This window comes from Cherax quadricarinatus, chromosome 75, assembly GCF_038502225.1.
Source record: "Cherax quadricarinatus isolate ZL_2023a chromosome 75, ASM3850222v1, whole genome shotgun sequence".
NCBI classification, from domain to species: Eukaryota; Metazoa; Arthropoda; class Malacostraca; order Decapoda; family Parastacidae; genus Cherax; species Cherax quadricarinatus.
The window spans coordinates 1,262,936-1,281,047 of NC_091366.1; the positions used below are offsets into that span (position 1 = coordinate 1,262,936).

Sequence of the window (18,112 nt, forward strand, 5' to 3'; positions counted from 1 at the left end):
TCCCCACAGTGGGTGGACTAACTAACCCAATATACTTCCCCACAGTGGGTGGACTAACTAACCATATATACTTGCCCATAGTGGGTGGACTAACTAACCAAATATACTTCCCCACAGTGGGTGGACTAACCCAATATACTTCCCCACAGGGAAAGTATATTGGGTTAGTTAGTGGGTGGAACTAACCCAATATACTTCCCCACAGTGGGTGGACTAACTAACCCAATATACTTCCCCACAGTGGGTGGAATAACTAACCCAATATACTTGCCCACAATGGGTGGACTCACTAACCCAATATACTTCCCCATAGTGGGTGGACTAACTAACCCAATATACTTCCCCACAGTGGGTGGAATAACTAACCCAATATACTTCCCCACAGTGGGTGGACTAACTAACTCAGTATACTCCCCACAGTGGGTGGACTAACTAACCCAATATACTTCCCCACAGTGGGTGGACTAACTAACCCAATATACTTCCCCACAGTGGGTGGACTAACTAACCATATATACTTGCCCACAGTGGGTGGAGGAGCAGCAGGATGTGTGATGGCTGCCAGACTCTCTGAAGTACCACACTGGAGGATACTCTTACTGGAGGCAGGTCCTCCTCCACCCTTGGAGACCAACATACCAAGCTTCACTCCCATAGCTTACATACCCAGGTACTCCTTGGACTGGGGGTACAGAACGGTACCACAGAAATATGCCTCCCAAAACTTTATTAATAAGGTATGATGTCCTGTCTGACTCATAATTAACTTTATTTAAGCACAGGTACACATAATTATAATTATCATACATAGTCAATTATCATACATAGTTTAAATTACCCACTAGAATAACACTAAGAAAAGTCTTACATATGGTGACTTGTTCCTTCAAGCAATGCTACATAATTATCAAAACCTAATGCTACCTAATTATCAAAACAGTATATACAGATATTTTGCAAATTTTGATTGATAATTTTGACTTTAAACCTAGACTCTGTAATATGACTTATAAAACAAGGTCCTTAGACTTATGGTAATTCTGGGTTTTATTAAAAAACCATATGTTTTATTGGGATAATGCTCTATGTAGAGCTTTATTTAGCTCTGGCAGGTTTCTGAAGCTCTATCCAGATTTAATAGGGGTTTATCCAGCTCTAAGTTAACTTTCTCCAGCTCTAACATGGGTCTGTTCAGCTTTATCAGGGCTTTATCCAGCTCTAGCAGAGTTCTGTCCAGCTTTAAGATGGCTATATCCAGCTCTAAGTTAGCTTTATCCAGCTCTAGCAGAGTTGTGTCCAGCTTTAACATGGCTATATCCAGCTCTAAGTTAGCTTTATCCAGCTCTAGCAGAGTTGTGTCCAGCTCTATCAGCTTTATCCAACACAGAACTTGACCCAGTTCCTAACAGAGCAAACATTCTCTCAATAATAAGCTGGTTCATTGATCTATTTTTTTCTCAATATTACAGCAGCAGTGAGCCTTAAATCAACATTGTCTTGGTCAAGTTTTTACATTTATAAAACTACCCAATCAAAAAAGAGTCAAAAGAAATATGTTACCAGGGAGAGAGTCCATTTTTTTGTTCATTTGGTTTATGGGTCTCTTAAAAGGTCTATAGAGTAAAAATTTTCTATAATGTCTCTCTCACCTTGACTTGAAAGCTGTCATAGTAATTTAGTAAGGTGAAGGTCTGGAAATGGTTAATGAAGGGGTTAAGTGAGGCGTTTAAAGCCTGTCTACTATGTGAAGGTCATTAAGGTTGTATGTCACCAGTATGTCACTTGGTCACCACCACTCAAGAATACTTTCATACCTTCAATAGTGATTAAAGTTGACTCTTTGAGGAATATACACCTCTGTGTATATACACTGAGATACATACACATCTCAGTGTATATACAGTTATACACATCTCAGTGTATATACAGTTATACACATCTCAGTGTATACACAGTTATACACATCTCAGTGTATATACACTGAGACATACACATCTGTGCATATACAATGAGACATACACATCTCAGTATATATACACTGAGACATACACATTTCAGTGTATATACACTGAAATGTGTATGTACATACACATCTCAGTGTATATATTACATCAAGTTTGCGAATAATCTTCCCGAGGCTTTGAAAATGTAATTAGGCTAATTAATATTGTAAATTGAGACAATAGATGTGATGTTATGACCTCTGAACTGTGTCAAATTTAACATCTAGTATACCATATAAATACCTGCACCTGGCTGACCTTGTACTCACACTTATTGTTAAATATCTGAAGAAACTGTGTAAGTAGCTTCTATTTCCTGACTTGTGTATATACTTAAAAAATCTCATTAGCATAAGTATAATTACATGTATATGTCTCGTTATGAACTTTCCTGTGTAATTATTATCACACTAGCCATCTCCCACCTAGGCAGGGTGACCCGTAGAATTATAACTAAGCGCTAAATTCATAGGGGTCATAGAGCACTGTCCTGTAGAAGAAGCAGCATTCATCATCACTCACTCCATCACTGTCTTGCCAGAGTCGATACTACATTTCAATACAGCAAATATCCCCGACTTTTCTCTAGAGTGCAGGAACTGCACTTCCCACTGGGGAACCAGAGGTATTTAGGTTTGATCAGAGGAAGAGGAGTGTAGTTCCAATTTGTTGGTTATTATCTTCACTTGGGTTTGAAGTCTATCTACTACACGAGGGTCATCAAGGCAGGACGTCACCTGTACAGAGTGACTCGGGCCTAAAATAGTTATTAATAGTCAATGTATGTACACAAACACACCTCTAAGTGTATATACACAGATACATATCCAGTCTGTGGGTTAGCCAGCCAGGATAACCCAGGGTAGGGAGTGCTAGCCAGCCAGGATAACCCAGGGTAGGGAGGGCTAGCCAGCCAGGATAACCCAGGGTAGGGATTGTTAGCCAACCAGGATAACCCAGGGTAGGGATTGTTAGCCAGCCAGGATAACCAAGGGTAGGGATTGTTAGCTAGCCAGGATAACCCTAGGGTGGGGAGGGTTAGCCACCCAGGAAAACCTAGGGTAGGGAGTGTTAGCCACCCAGGATAACCCAGGGTAGGGAGGGTTAGCCACCCAGCATAACCCAGGGTAGGGAATGTTAGCCACTCAGGATAACCCAAGAAAGTCAATGTGTCATCGAGGGACTGTCTGTCTTATTTCCAGTGTGGTCCTTTGAACTTGTCCCCCAGGATGCCACCCACACCAGTCCACTAACACTCAGGTACCTACTTACTTGCCAGGTGAACAGTGACAGCAGGTGTAAGGTAACTAACACTCAGGTACCTACTTACTGCTAGGTGAACGGGAACAGCAGATGTTAGGAAACATCCAACGTTTTCACATATGCTGGGGATCAAACCTCTCAATGAGTGAGGTGAGTGTACTGCCAACCAAGCCATGGGACACTAGATTCAAGGTCCTTCACCAAAGATCTCTTCAAACCATCTCTTCAGTATACTTACATTAGCCAAGTGAAATTCTATCCACATGATCTAAATAATTTTGAAACTTGAACAAGGGTCCCACTGGAAATAAATCTGACTTTCTTGTACACCACAGGCGGCGAGGCAGCACCAGGGGCGGGTGCTGGGTGGTGGCTCCACGGTCAACAGCATGTTATATGTTAGAGGTAACAGGAGGGACTTTGACCGGTGGGCAGCAATGGGCAACCCAGGCTGGGACTACCTCAGCGTCCTCCCATACTTCATTAAACAAGAGGATTATAGGGGGCCAGTCGGGGAAACTGGTAAGTTATAACCTGTGTATTACTTTCCAGTGTTCCACTGCAGATTTATAGATGCATTCTCTATTTGATTACTGTCAGTCTGGCCGGCTGCTTTTATTTCATGGGGTTGGAGGGGTTGAGTCTCTGTGTGTGTGTACTCACCTATTTCTGGTTGCAGGGGTCAATTCATAGCTCCTGGCCCCTCCTCTTCACTGATCGCTACTAGGTCCTCTCTCTCCCTGCTCCATGAACTTTATCAAACCTCATCTTAAAACTATGTATGGAGCCTGCCACTACGTCACTTGCCAGATTGTTCCACTTCCTGACACCCCTGTGACTGAAGAAATACTTCCTAACATCCCTTTGACTCATCTGAGCCTTCAACTTGCCTTGTTGCTGTGTCCCATCACTGGAACATCCTGTCTCTGTCCACCTTGTCAATTCCTTGCAGTATTTTTATATGTCGTTATCATGTCTCCCTTAACCCTCCTGTTCTCCACCTAGGAAATGAAAAATATAATCAGGTTTAATTCGAGGAAGGGAAGGTTAGTTTAGGTTAGGTTAGGTTAGGTTAGGTTAGGTGAGGTGAGGTTAGGTGAGGTTTGGTTAGGTTAGGCTAGGCTAGGATAGGTTGGGTTAGGGTAGGTTAGGTTAGGGTAGATTAGGTTAGGGGACGTTAGGTTAGGTTAGGGGAGGTTAGGTTAGGGGACGTTAGGTTAGGTTAGGGTAGGTTAGGTTAGGGTAGATTAGGTTAGGGGACATTAGGTTAGGTGAGGGGAGGTTAGGTTAGGAAAGATTCATCAGTAAACAGGACAAGTGTTTCCTGACGTAGGTCTTAGTCATACAATGACCCACCACTGGAGCTTTTAGTCATCTGACCGAAGCCTTTCCCTGGCTTACCCCTCCACCCCTTTAAAAACTGAGGTTATCATACCAGTATTTTGGTGGTGGAAAAGAAGGATAGCTCCATTTCCATGGATCAAGAGCTGTGTGAGTGTCCAGAGGAAGATATTTGCCATATTTAATTTAACAGGACAGTACCATATTTATACCGTAATTAGACTATAAAAGACTATCTTTTATTATAGTATGTATGAAATATATTCTGTTATTAATCCTATTTTCTGTTATTATACTATGTATGAATGCAATAAGATCACAATGAACAGGTAATATCACACTAGAAAATAACCACTGTGAAAAAATAGTGAATTTCCAAGTTCTTTTGTGATTTCTCACATTACCAAGAAACAGTTCCTTGATAATGTGAGAAATCATGAAAGCACTTTGAAATTCACCACTTTCTTCCATGGTGGTTATTTTGCACACTGTGTGAAATACAGGTGGGCCCCACTTATACAGCAGGTTAGGTTCTGGGCTACTGTTGTAAAGTGAAAATTGCTGGGCTACTGTTGTAATGTGAAACATACATTTTTTTTTTACTTTCAAGTGCACATAAAAGCCTGATAATATATTGATACAATCATATAAAAACTGAGAAATAGAGCTAGGCCTAAAAAAATCATACACTACACACATTCATACCTTAAAATATTTTTGTCCTTACCTTAACCCTTTGACTGTTTCAGGTCCCTCTCTGAAACTGTCATTCTATGTCGCTCAATTTTTGAAAAAAAAAAAATTATTTTTTCTTATGAAATGATAGAGAATCTTTTCCCGATGGTAATGACACCAAAAGTTCAAAATTTGGTCGAAAACTCGTGGAATTATGCTCCCACGAAGTTAGCGGTCTCTGCGACATATGCGTATCGGCGATTTCGCCGACTTTGAGCCCTATTTTCAGCCAATTCCATTGTTCCAGTTGACCAAACTCATAGCTATTTCTTTAGAACTCCATTTTATCTATCAGCTGAGTACAAGAAACCTCCCATTTACTAATTTGGATTACCCAATATGGTGGTCAGAAATTGGCAATTTGGCCAATTTCACGCAAAATAAAAAAGATGCCAATTTCAAAATAGGGTCCAGAATAAACAAGGTAGACATTCCTGGCACTAAAATAACATATGCTCTGTTCATTAGTCACATCTCTAGGCCCTTCTTATATTATTATTGCTTTCTATTTTGATTTTTTATTCATACAAAAAAATACAAAATTTACTGTTATGCAGACGACTGCATTATTGTAAAAATGGTATAAATAATATCAGTGCACTAGTGAAAGAATATTAGACTCCCCAGTTGACGTGTATTGGACGTGTGGTGTGATTTATTTACTCTTGAACATTGGTAAAAATCGAACATTTCTGCTACTTTGAGCTCAGTTTCAAGGTCGTTTTCATCGTAAAAGTAATGAAAATCATCTCTATTTCTATAATATGTTTTCCATTTTATCACCTAAGACCATGAAAACGCGAATACAACGATAAATACTATACGAAAATACACCTCAAAGTCGGCGTTTTATTCCAAAAAAACGATCAGAGTTTTTTTTTTCTCATTACACAATGTGTGCTGCAGGATTTTTTTTATGTGGTGCACACTGACCACACAGACCCATTCTCTCACATGTGGGCCTACCAGCTTTCTCCCGCTTGATTTGAAGCCGCTAGAATTATTGAGTATATATACGTCAGAAACATTGGCTCGTAAGACGTATTTATACGTCGAAAACAGTCAAAGGGTTAAAGAGAGTGGTGAATATTTTATTGTAGGAAGTCTGAATAAATGAAGAATGGGTATAACTGAACACCGCTGCATTAGCAAAATGCCGTAAAGGGAAGCACTGTAAAGCGGGGCCTGCCTGTATACTAAGTTTTTTTTTTTTTTTTTTTTTTTTTAACAAGTCGGCCGTCTCCCACCGAGGCAGGATGACTAAGTTCTGTTATTAATCCCAATTCTAAAACTGGCAGAGTCCTTCCATGGTCGTGGTGGACCTGTTGGAGTCACCCCGACACAAATAACAGGCCTCAGAGAGGCTTTTCTAAAAGGTGGTCAAGAACTCGGCTACTCCAATACTGTTGACTACAATGGCCCGGAACAAATTGGTACAGTATGCCTTTTATTTTATTAATTAATTGATAAATATTACTTATGTAAAATGTTACAGGGAATAATGATTGGTCAGACTTGCAACTATAGCCTGTTACTGAATGGAGAAATACCTGATATAGAGGAAACCATTTTTGTTTAAGCCTTAAATGGTCCAAACGTATATATACGTTTTTTCAACATCTGAAAGTATGTAAAAAAATGTAGATCTTTTTTGTTTTACATTTAAAAACGTGTAAAAAAAACTTTTATCTACATTTTTTTTTTGTTATATTTGAAAATATGTAAAAAAAGTAGATCTACTTGTGTAGCAATATGAATTTGAACGTTGATCTGTTTGGACCGTTTAAGGGTTAATGTGCAGCTTAGCCAACAAATTCTAAAAATTCAATACAAAAGTGTTCTAAACAGTGGTTAACAGTACATAGAAACTCACATGAAAAAACAAGTGAAGGTCTCTACAGGAGAATAATAGAAAAAATGGTACGTACTGGATATGGAAAATCCTCCAGACCTAAGTCACTTGATTAAAGTCATACCCATAAACTAGGTCCAGTGTGGAAACCTGGTCAGGTACATGAACCAGCCTAGATGCAAAAGACATGACTAACCTTGTCTTTAAGTCCCTTCTTCTACACCTAACTTGAATCCTCCACCTGACAGTTCTTGGACCTGACTTACATCACACAGTCCTTATACATATTAAGCATCACTTGTACACCAAGTCCAACACCACTAAGACAGCAGTTAATAAGTTTATTTAGATACAGATACACACAAATACATATTAATATTAGGTCACTGCTACCCACCTTACACTATATCTTAGACCAGTGGTCCTCAACCTTTCTACACAAGTGGGTCACATTTGATGGTCAAATGTGTGATGAGGGTCACATAATTTTGTTAGCACTACAGTGTAGAACCTACATTAAATATGAATTTGTAATTTCATGTAAGGGCCACATCTACTTCCTAGAAGGGCCACATGTGGCCCATGGGCCATAGGTTAGGGACTCCTGCCTTAGACACACCATCTAGTCACACTTCCCACCATATACCCAGAACCTCTGGGTATATGTGTGAGTTCGCTTGAACCACGTTTTAAAATGTTTTTATGTTTTTTATAATAAATACTGTTTCATTCCCCAGGATTTCCCATTGGAACTTATTCAATTAAAGACGGGCTTAGATCTTCGACAGCCATGGCATATCTAAGACCAGCAAACATCAGACCAAACCTTCATGTTCTGCACAGTGCTACTGTTCACAAGGTCAGTCCATAGTGTTACTGTCCTGGTCAAGTATGTAGTGTTACTGTCCTGGTCAAGTATGTAGTGTTACTGTCTTGGTCAAGTATGTAGTGTTATTGTCCTGGTCAAGTATGTAGTGTTACTGTCTTGGTCAAGTATGCAGTGTTACTGTCCTGGTCAAGTATGTAGTGTTACTGTCCTGGTCAAGTATGTAGTGTTACTGTCTTGGTCAAGTATGTAGTGTTACTGTCCTGGTCAAGTATGTAGTGTTACTGTCTTGGTCAAGTATGCAGTGTTACTGTCCTGGTCAAGTATGTAGTGTTACTGTCCTGGTCAAGTATGTAATGTTACTGTCCTGGTCAAGTATGTAGCATTACTGTCCTGGTCAAGTATGTAGTGTTACTGTCCTGGTCAAGTATGTAGCATTACTGTCCTGGTCAAGTATGTAGTGTTACTGTCCTGGTCAAGTATGTAGTGTTACTGTCCTGGTCAAGTATGTAGTGTTACTGTCCTGGTCAAGTATGTAGTGTTACTGTCCTGGTCAAGTATGTAGCATTACTGTCCTGGTCAAGTATGTAGTGTTATAGTCCTGGTCAAGTATGTAGTGTTACTGTCCTGGCCAAGTATGTAGCATTACTGTCCTGGTCAAGTATGTAGTGTTACTGTCCTGGTCAAGTATGTAGTGTTACTGTCCTGGTCAAGTATGTAGTGTTACTGTCCTGGTCAAGTATGTAGTGTTACTGTCCTGGTCAAGTATGTAGCATTACTGTCCTGGTCAAGTATGTAGTGTTATAGTCCTGGTCAAGTATGTAGTGTTACTGTCCTGGCCAAGTATGTAGCATTACTGTCCTGGTCAAGTATGTAGTGTTACTGTCCTGGTCAAGTATGTAGTGTTACTGTCCTGGTCAAGTATGTAGTGTTACTGTCCTGGTCAAGTATGTAGTGTTACTGTCCTGGTCAAGTATGTAGTGTTACTGTCCTGGTCAAGTATGTAGTGTTACTGTCCTGGTCGAGTATGTAGCATTACTGTCCTGGTCAAGTATGTAGTGTTACTGTCCTGGTAAAGTATGTAGAGTTACTGTCCTGGTCAAGTATGTAGTGTTACTGTCCTGGTCAAGTATGTAGTGTTACTGTCCTGGTCAAGTATGTAGTGTTACTGTCCTGGTCAAGTATGTAGTGTTACTGTCTTGGTCAAGTATGTAGTGTTACTGTCCTGGTCAAGTATGTAGTGTTACTGTCCTGGTCAAGTATGTAGTGTTACTGTCCTGCACCTAGGCAATGGGAAACAATCAGGTTTGATCTGAGGAAGGAGAGGGTAGTTTCAGTTCCTGGATCAAGAACCCTTCACCAGCATCAAGGCACAACCCCACTTCAAGGTAGCATCACCATAATTCTGCTCCTGCAATACAATTAATGTGTAATCATAAACAGGTACTAATCACATTCGTGTATGATACATGAACATACAAAAATATTTATTTTTTCTTTTAACATGTCAACCATTACCCACTGAGGCAGGGTGACCTAAAACAGAAGAAACACTGTCATCATCACTCATGCCATCACTCTTGCCAGAGGTGTGCCAATACTACAGTTCAAAATCCACTACATATCTCCACCTGTCCTTCAGAGTGCAGGCACTATAACAACTACCACTGCATCAAACTTACACTTTAGTCACCTCATAACTCACTTCAGTATTATTATTATAATCAAAATTAGTTAATATCTTTATTATGCACCACATACCCATCCTGTGGGCGGTAGTCAAAAGATTACAAAGGTACATAATGGGTCCAGGGACTGGACCCCAAAGTTAGGATAGCTGAACAAGTTACAAAGGTAATGAACTGCAGGTAGATCTGGTCACAAACATGACAAGTTACAAAGGTAATGAACTCCAGGTAGATATAATCAAAACAAAGCATTAAACCCACCAGGGTCATACAGCGCTGACTCACTTCAGTAACACAATTCTTTAATACATTGTTTTTACCATATATTATTCCTGTCCTGTTTCCTGATGAACCTGACCTAACCTAACCTTTTCAGGTTCTCTTCCAGAACAAGAGAGCTGTTGGTGTCAGGTTCGAACACAAAGGAAGGGTGAGTAACTTTGTTGTCTTCTGTAAACTTAAATGGTAAACTATGTTATTACTTAATATGCATGACTTAAGAAATCGTAATGACACGATTGCAAATAAACCATACCCCCGGCCGGGATTGAACCCGCGGTCATAGAGTCTGGTCTAGTGGCTAACGCGACGGGCTGGAGTTTTGAGACTCTATGACCGCGGGTTCAATCCCGGCCGGGGGTATGGTTTAATATGCATCATTAATTTTTCACTGTTTGATACTATATATCAGTAATGTTACTATAAAGCATAAAAAGATATGATCAGTTTTGAGAAAGACCTGCCTTGTATGGGCCAGTAGGCCTACTGCTAGGCTGAGGGACTGACTAACTCATCTTCCACTGTCTTCTGTGTATATTTTTACTCTTCATATTATATCCATGTAATGTAGTTTACATGTAATAAAATATAGTTAGGTACATTAATAATAATAATATCTTTATTTCTACCAGTACATGTACAAGGTGCACAAACCATAGCTGACATCAGTGACATACTACTATATAGAAAGCCACTTGTTATACAGAGCATTTCCTGCAAATTATGTCAGTTTTGTCCCAGGATGCGACCCACACCAGTCCACTAACACCCAGGTACCTATTTTACCAATGGGTGAACAAGGACAACAGGTGTAACAAAACACGCCCATTGTTTCTACCCTTGCCGGGAATCAAACCCCGGACCCTCACTATGTGAAGCGAGGCCAACCAGGGCCATGGGCCATTATTTATTATAATCAAAACCAATCACTAAACCCATTGTTAGACACAAAAGCCACTAGCATGTAGTGCACAGGGGTTTAATACTGCTTGTGGAGTGGGAAGTAATGTGGCTTGACTCAAGGCAAGGATAACTCTTAATGCATTGAATCATAAAACCTTCACTAGCATCAAGTGGTGAAGGGATGAGACAGAAAAAACATTGATTCCTGTCTTTGATTTTCAAAAATCATAAGACTGACAGGAAAAAATGCTGATTCCTGACTTTTTAATTTTCAAAAATCCTAAGACTTCTGGGAATAGGTCAAGCCATCATTTAGTTTTCAAAATCCACATGTGGGTAATTTATTATATAATTTGCAGTGTTTTTCTGATAATATTGCCCAGAGTTAATGAGGTGTCCTGTGGCTGGTAGGTAATGCACTTGCCTCACATACTGAGTGTCCATGGTTCAATCCCCAGCACAGGTTTAAACGCTGGGCCTGTTTCCTTACACCTGGTGTCCCCATTCACTTAGCAGTAAGTAGGTACCTGGGTGTTAGTGGGCTGGTGTGGGCAGCATCCTGGGGGACAAGACAGAAGGACCTCAATGGATGACAGACAGTTCTCGATGATGCACTGACTTTCTTGGGTTATCCTGGGTGGCTGACACACCCTGCCCTGGGTTATCCTGGATGGATAACACTCCCTACCCTGGGTTATCCTGGCTGGCTAACCCTTTGGTTTTTAAAATCCAAACAAAAACTAATCTTATATTAAACTTTACAGTTTTTGACGGTGAGGGCGCGTCGCGAGGTCATTATGTCTGCTGGGTCAGTAGCATCGCCCAAACTACTCATGTTGTCAGGGGTTGGACCCAAGGAACATCTCTACCAGCATAATGTGAGTACCAACTTTCATTTTAAGTTAGAACTCAGGATTGACACAATAGCTAGAAATATTTATAAATCTAGAAATAAAGTTACAGAAAAACAGGTTAGTTATAGCTGGTAAGTGAGTCAGATGTGGTTTTTGCTAATAAATTTTTAAGTTATTTTATGAATCAAATGCATGTACTGAGAGTACAGTGGACCCCCGGTTAACGATATTTTTTCACTCCAGAAGTATGTTCAGGTGCCAGTACTGACCGAATTTGTTCCCATAAGAAATATTGTGAAGTAGATTAGTCCATTTCAGACCCCCAAACATACACGTACAAACGCACTTACATAAATACACTTACATAATTGGTCGCATTCGGAGGTAATCGTTATGCGGGGGTCCACTGTACTCTGGTTTAAGAAGAAAGCTGTTGTAGCATAGAATATGGAAATAAGTCACTCTGTCTGACTTTTTTGGGTTATCCCAGGTTCTCTACACATATGCTGCTATGTATGATAATTCTATGTAACTGTATTTGTGTATACCTGAATAAACTTACTTACTTACTTACTCTGGTTTAAGAAAGCTGGTACAACAGTATGTACTCTAGTTTAAGAAAAAACTGTTGCAACAAAGAATATCAAAAGTTTTTTAAAAAATAAATCTTTATTTTCAATCAGTAATTGTATTTGTCATTTTTATTTATATATCTAGTGAACCATACCCCTCAAAGGAGGTGTCTTGATGCCGGTGAGGGGATCTTGATCCAAGGAATTGGATCTGACCTACCCTTCCCTGCATTAGATCTGATTACCTCCTGTTTCCCCAGGTGTTGTCTACCCCTGTGGGTTTAGCTCTCCCTCCATCAATATTGGGTAATAATAATACTATACGAAACTCAAAATACCCCACTTGCATTGCTAATAAGATTTAAAATATCAAAATAACGGAATTACCAAAACCCAAATTGGAATATATTTTGTAAGCTATGTAATTAGTATATAACACACTGACGTTTTTTGCCGAGTTTAAATAAGCGCTCAGCTCCTGTTTTAACCTCGTGAAATGTCATGTAAATTATGGTAGACACACACTGTGGTGCATCCACTTTTCCTGATATGTTCAAGTAGTATAACCTTAAACCAGTTAGCCGGACTTGAGTCCTGGAGGTGGGAAGTACAGTACTTACACTCTGAAGGAGGGGTGGTGATATTTGCAGTTTTGAACTGTAGTACAGTGGACCCCCGGTTAACGAACTTTTTTCATTCCAATAGTATGTTCAGGTGCCAGTACTGACCGAATTTTTTCCCATAAGGAATATTGTGAAGTAGATTAGTCCATTTCAGACCCCCAAACATACACGTACAAACGCACTTACATAAATACACTTACATAATTGGTCGCATTTGGAGGTGATCGTTAAGCGGGGGTCCACTGTATTGGCACCCCTCTGGTAAGACAGTGATGGAGTGAGTGATGGTGAAAGTATTTCTTCTTTATGGGTTGCCCTGCCTCAGTGGGAAACAGCCAGTTTGTTGAAAAAAAAAAGAAATATAACCTTAACTTAACAGCCTCATGAAGTTGGGGGAGGAGACAGTAGCCAGTAATGACAGTTGTGGTGGAAAGAGATGACACTGTTTTGCTCAGATTATAGACAATTGAGAAGCCAACAGACCCATCCATTCTTTCTGAATAAGCCGACCTGGCATATTTTGTCCCATATTTCCAAAGTCCATTAAATCGAGGTTCTCTAAATTAAGGGTTTACTGTATGTGTGTGAGAAACTTATAGGCAGCATTACCTTTTTCAAAGTAGATTACAGTCTGAATTCCTTGGCTTCTACATTATATCAAGTTAATGTAGCATATTTTACTTAAGTTTATATCAGAGATGGTTATTTTTTCTTCTACCATTCCTGAATTCAGTCATATTTAGTATAATATTAAAGTTCTCCTCAGCACACCAGCTCAGTGCAGATTCCTGTGACTTTCTGATCACTGAAGTTTATTATTTTTTACAGCTGAAGGTGGTGGCAGACATACCAGGAGTCGGCCAGAATGTGCACGATCATGTTGAAATTTTAGGTCTCAGCTGGTTAGGCGTTAAAGGCACATCTTCTCTGAACTTACTGGAAACTTTTGGCCCCATCCCTATCAAGCAATTCAAGTTAACCAGACAAGGCTAGTGTTTACATTTTATTGTTTGATGCTGTATCTCATCCATATTGTGTATTTTTATAAGTATATACTTCTAAACTGTTGTATTCTGAGCACCTCTGCAAAAACAGTGATTATGTGTGAGTGAGGTGAAAGTGTTGAATGATGATGAAAGTATTTTCTTTTTGGGGATTTTCTTTCTTTTTTGGGTCACCCTGCCTCGGTGGGAGACGGCCGACTTGTTGAAAAAAAAAATAAATACTAAATCCTAGGTAATAGGTTGGTAGACAGCAACCACCCAGGGAGGTACTACCGTCCTGCCAAGTGAGTGTAAAATGAAAGCCTGTAATTGTTTTACATGATGGTAGGATTGCTGGTGTCTTTTTTCTGTCTCATAAACATGCAAGATTTCAGGTACGTCTTGCTACTTCTGCTTACACTTAGGTCACACTACACATGCATATACAAGCATATATATACATACCCATCTGGGTTTTCTTCTATTTACTTACTAGTTCTTGTTCTTGATCATTTCCTCTTATCTCCATGGGGAAGTGGAACAGAATTCTTCCTCCGTAAGCCATGCGTGTTGTAAGAGGCGACTAAAATGCCGGGAGCAAGGGGCTAGTAACCCCTTCTCCTGTATAAATTACTAAATTTAAAAAGAAAAACTTTTTTCTTTTTGAGCCACCCTGCCTCGGTGGGATACGGCCAGTGCGTTGAAAGAAAGAAATATTAAATATACATGATAACAGGTTACCATAATATTTCTTATATCTTCAAGGATATTTATATTCATTAATACTATTATTATTACCATACATTCATAGGGAGAAGGACAGCTAAACCTGTATGGAACTAGTAATGAATTAAAAACATCAGTGGAGCAAGTGATGATCCTTGTGACCCCCATTAAGATATTGTTATATTTGGTAACCCTTCACAAATACCTGTTTCTTATAAAGTTCTAGCTGGTCTTGGTTATATTTTAATGATCTATTAACAACTTCCACTTCTGATCATACCAGACAACTGAAATCTCTTACTGTAGGTCCATCATTCATCCTCAATTGTTTCAGAGATCTACGAATATTTTCAACTGATACTGATGCATTTCCTTTTTATAACTTGCTTTTTGCTCTGATATTTGTAGTTTCCAGATTACATGAAGGCCTTTTTTTATTAATTTCAAGCAAATGCAATATGCCCATTCATTCAATTCACTATACATCAGCATTTAAAAACCACGAAATTGTGCAAACTTCATTACTGTAAAATAAGATAATTTTGCTTAAAGCCTTAGTATATACTTGATACTTATAAGAAATGATATATTCATTTTCTCTTGTAATTTTGACTCTTCTCATTGCAGGACCTATTGGTACAGTACCTCTGAGTTTCATAAATGCTTGGATCAAAGTGTCAGAGGAAGGCGATCCATTATGGCCAGACATACAGTTGTTTTTTAATGGTATCACTTTAGCATCTGACCTGGGTGTTGTGAATTCTGCCTTGTATGGCTTGGAGAAACCGGTTAGTACACTGCCAGTCCTCAATGTGCTATGTTACATGTATACTCTCTCTTGCTTACTTTAAAGTCTAGTATAATACTGTCCTTTCTTTAAGTACATGCCGTATGAATAAATAATTTTATGCTTATTAAGACATATAAATGTGATTCAAAGCCATAACATCATTGCAAACAAAGGCCCCATGGCCTGGTGGCTAAAGCTTTCACTTCACATGGTGAGGGTCTGGGTTTAATTCCCTGTGAGGGTAGAAACATTGGCTGTGTTTCTTTACACCGGTTGTCTGTTCTTTTTTTTTTTTTTTTTTTTTTTTTTTATAACACCGGCCGATTCCCACCAAGGCAGGGTGGCCCGAAAAAGAAAAACTTTCACCATCATTCACTCCATCACTGTCTTGCCAGAAGGGTGCTTTACACTACAGTTTTTAAACTGCAACATTAACACCCCTCCTTCAGAGTGCAGGCACTGTACTTCCCATCTCCAGGACTCAAGTCCGGCCTGCCGGTTTCCCTGAATCCCTTCATAAATGTTACTTTGCTCACACTCCAACAGCACGTCAAGTATTAAAAACCATTTGTCTCCATTCACTCCTATCAAACACGCTCACGCATGCCTGCTGGAAGTCCAAGCCCCTCGCACACAAAACCTCCTTTACCCCCTCCCTCCAACCCTTCCTTGGCCGACCCCTACCCCGCCTTCCTTCCACTACAGACTGATACACTCTTGAAGTCATTCTGTTTCGCTCCATTCTCTCTACATGTCCGAACCACCTCAACAACCCTTCCTCAGCCCTCTGGACAACAGTTTTGGTAATCCCGCACCTCCTCCTAACTTCCAAACTACGAATTCTCTGCATTATATTCACACCACACATTGCCCTCAGACATGACATCTCCACTGCCTCCAGCCTTCTCCTCGCTGCAACATTCATCACCCACGCTTCACACCCATATAAGAGCGTTGGTAAAACTATACTCTCATACATTCCCCTCTTTGCCTCCAAGGACAAAGTTCTTTGTCTCCACAGACTCCTAAGTGCACCACTCACTCTTTTTCCCTCATCAATTCTATGATTCACCTCATCTTTCATAGACCCATCCGCTGACACGTCCACTCCCAAATATCTGAATACGTTCACCTCCTCCATACTCTCTCCCTCCAATCTGATATTCAATCTTTCATCACCTAATCTTTTTGTTATCCTCATAACCTTACTCTTTCCTGTATTCACCTTTAATTTTCTTCTTTTGCACACCCTACCAAATTCATCCACCAATCTCTGCAACTTCTCTTCAGAATCTCCCAAGAGCACAGTGTCATCAGCAAAGAGCAGCTGTGACAACTCCCACTTTGTGTGTGATTCTTTATCTTTTAACTCCACGCCTCTTGCCAAGACCCTCGCATTTACTTCTCTTACAACCCCATCTATAAATATATTAAACAACCACGGTGACATCACACATCCTTGTCTAAGGCCTACTTTTACTGGGAAAAATTTTCCCTCTTTCCTACATACTCTAACTTGAGCCTCACTATCCTCGTAAAAACTCTTCACTGCTTTCAGTAACCTACCTCCTACACCATACACTTGCAACATCTGCCACATTGCCCCCCTATCCACCCTGTCATACGCCTTTTCCAAATCCATAAATGCCACAAAGACCTCTTTAGCCTTATCTAAATACTGTTCACTTATATGTTTCACTGTAAACACCTGGTCCACACACCCCCTACCTTTCCTAAAGCCTCCTTGTTCATCTGCTATCCTATTCTCCGTCTTACTCTTAATTCTTTCAATTATAACTCTACCATACACTTTACCAGGTACACTCAACAGACTTATCCCCCTATAATTTTTGCACTCTCTTTTATCCCCTTTGCCTTTATACAAAGGAACTATGCATGCTCTCTGCCAATCCCTAGGTACCTTACCCTCTTCCATACATTTATTAAATAATTGCACCAACCACTCCAAAACTATATCCCCACCTGCTTTTAACATTTCTATCTTTATCCCATCAATCCCGGCTGCCTTACCCCCTTTCATTTTACCTACTGCCTCACGAACTTCCCCCACACTCACAACTGGCTCTTCCTCACTCCTACAAGATGTTATTCCTCCTTGCCCTATACACGAAATCACAGCTTCCCTATCTTCATCAACATTTAACAATTCCTCAAAATATTCCTTCCATCTTCCCAATACCTCTAACTCTCCATTTAATAACTCTCCTCTCCTATTTTTAACTGACAAATCCATTTGTTCTCTAGGCTTTCTTAACTTGTTAATCTCACTCCAAAACTTTTTCTTATTTTCAACAAAATTTGTTGATAACATCTCACCCACTCTCTCATTTGCTCTCTTTTTACATTGCTTCACCACTCTCTTAACTTCTCTCTTTTTCTCCATATACTCTTCCCTCCTTGCATCACTTCTACTTTGTAAAAACTTCTCATATGCTAACTTTTTCTCCCTTACTACTCTCTTTACATCATCATTCCACCAATCGCTCCTCTTCCCTCCTGCACCCACTTTCCTGTAACCACAAACTTCTGCTGAACACTCTAACACTACATTTTTAAACCTACCCCATACCTCTTCGACCCCATTGCCTATGCTCTCATTAGCCCATCTATCCTCCAATAGCTGTTTATATCTTACCCTAACTGCCTCCTCTTT

General features: G+C 39.9%; 1 protein-coding gene across 4 annotated transcripts in view; it reads left to right on the forward strand.

Annotated features, from left to right (window-relative positions):
- The window catches only part of LOC128705625 (glucose dehydrogenase [FAD, quinone]), a 73,355-nt gene that overhangs the window by 38,911 nt on the left and 16,332 nt on the right, over positions 1-18,112 (forward strand). For all 4 annotated transcript variants that reach the window (XR_011394104.1, XM_070100870.1, XM_070100871.1 and 1 more), the window contains 8 exons: positions 529-737; positions 3,602-3,788; positions 6,641-6,775; positions 7,932-8,053; positions 10,085-10,138; positions 11,655-11,768; positions 13,768-13,927; positions 15,276-15,436. Coding sequence is in view for 3 of the 4 variants with exons in the window: in XM_070100870.1 (XP_069956971.1) it covers positions 529-737; positions 3,602-3,788; positions 6,641-6,775; positions 7,932-8,053; positions 10,085-10,138; positions 11,655-11,768; positions 13,768-13,927; positions 15,276-15,436 (1,142 nt within the window). In the remaining variant the exon portion in view is untranslated. The remainder of the gene's footprint in view (positions 1-528; positions 738-3,601; positions 3,789-6,640; positions 6,776-7,931; positions 8,054-10,084; positions 10,139-11,654; positions 11,769-13,767; positions 13,928-15,275; positions 15,437-18,112) is intronic.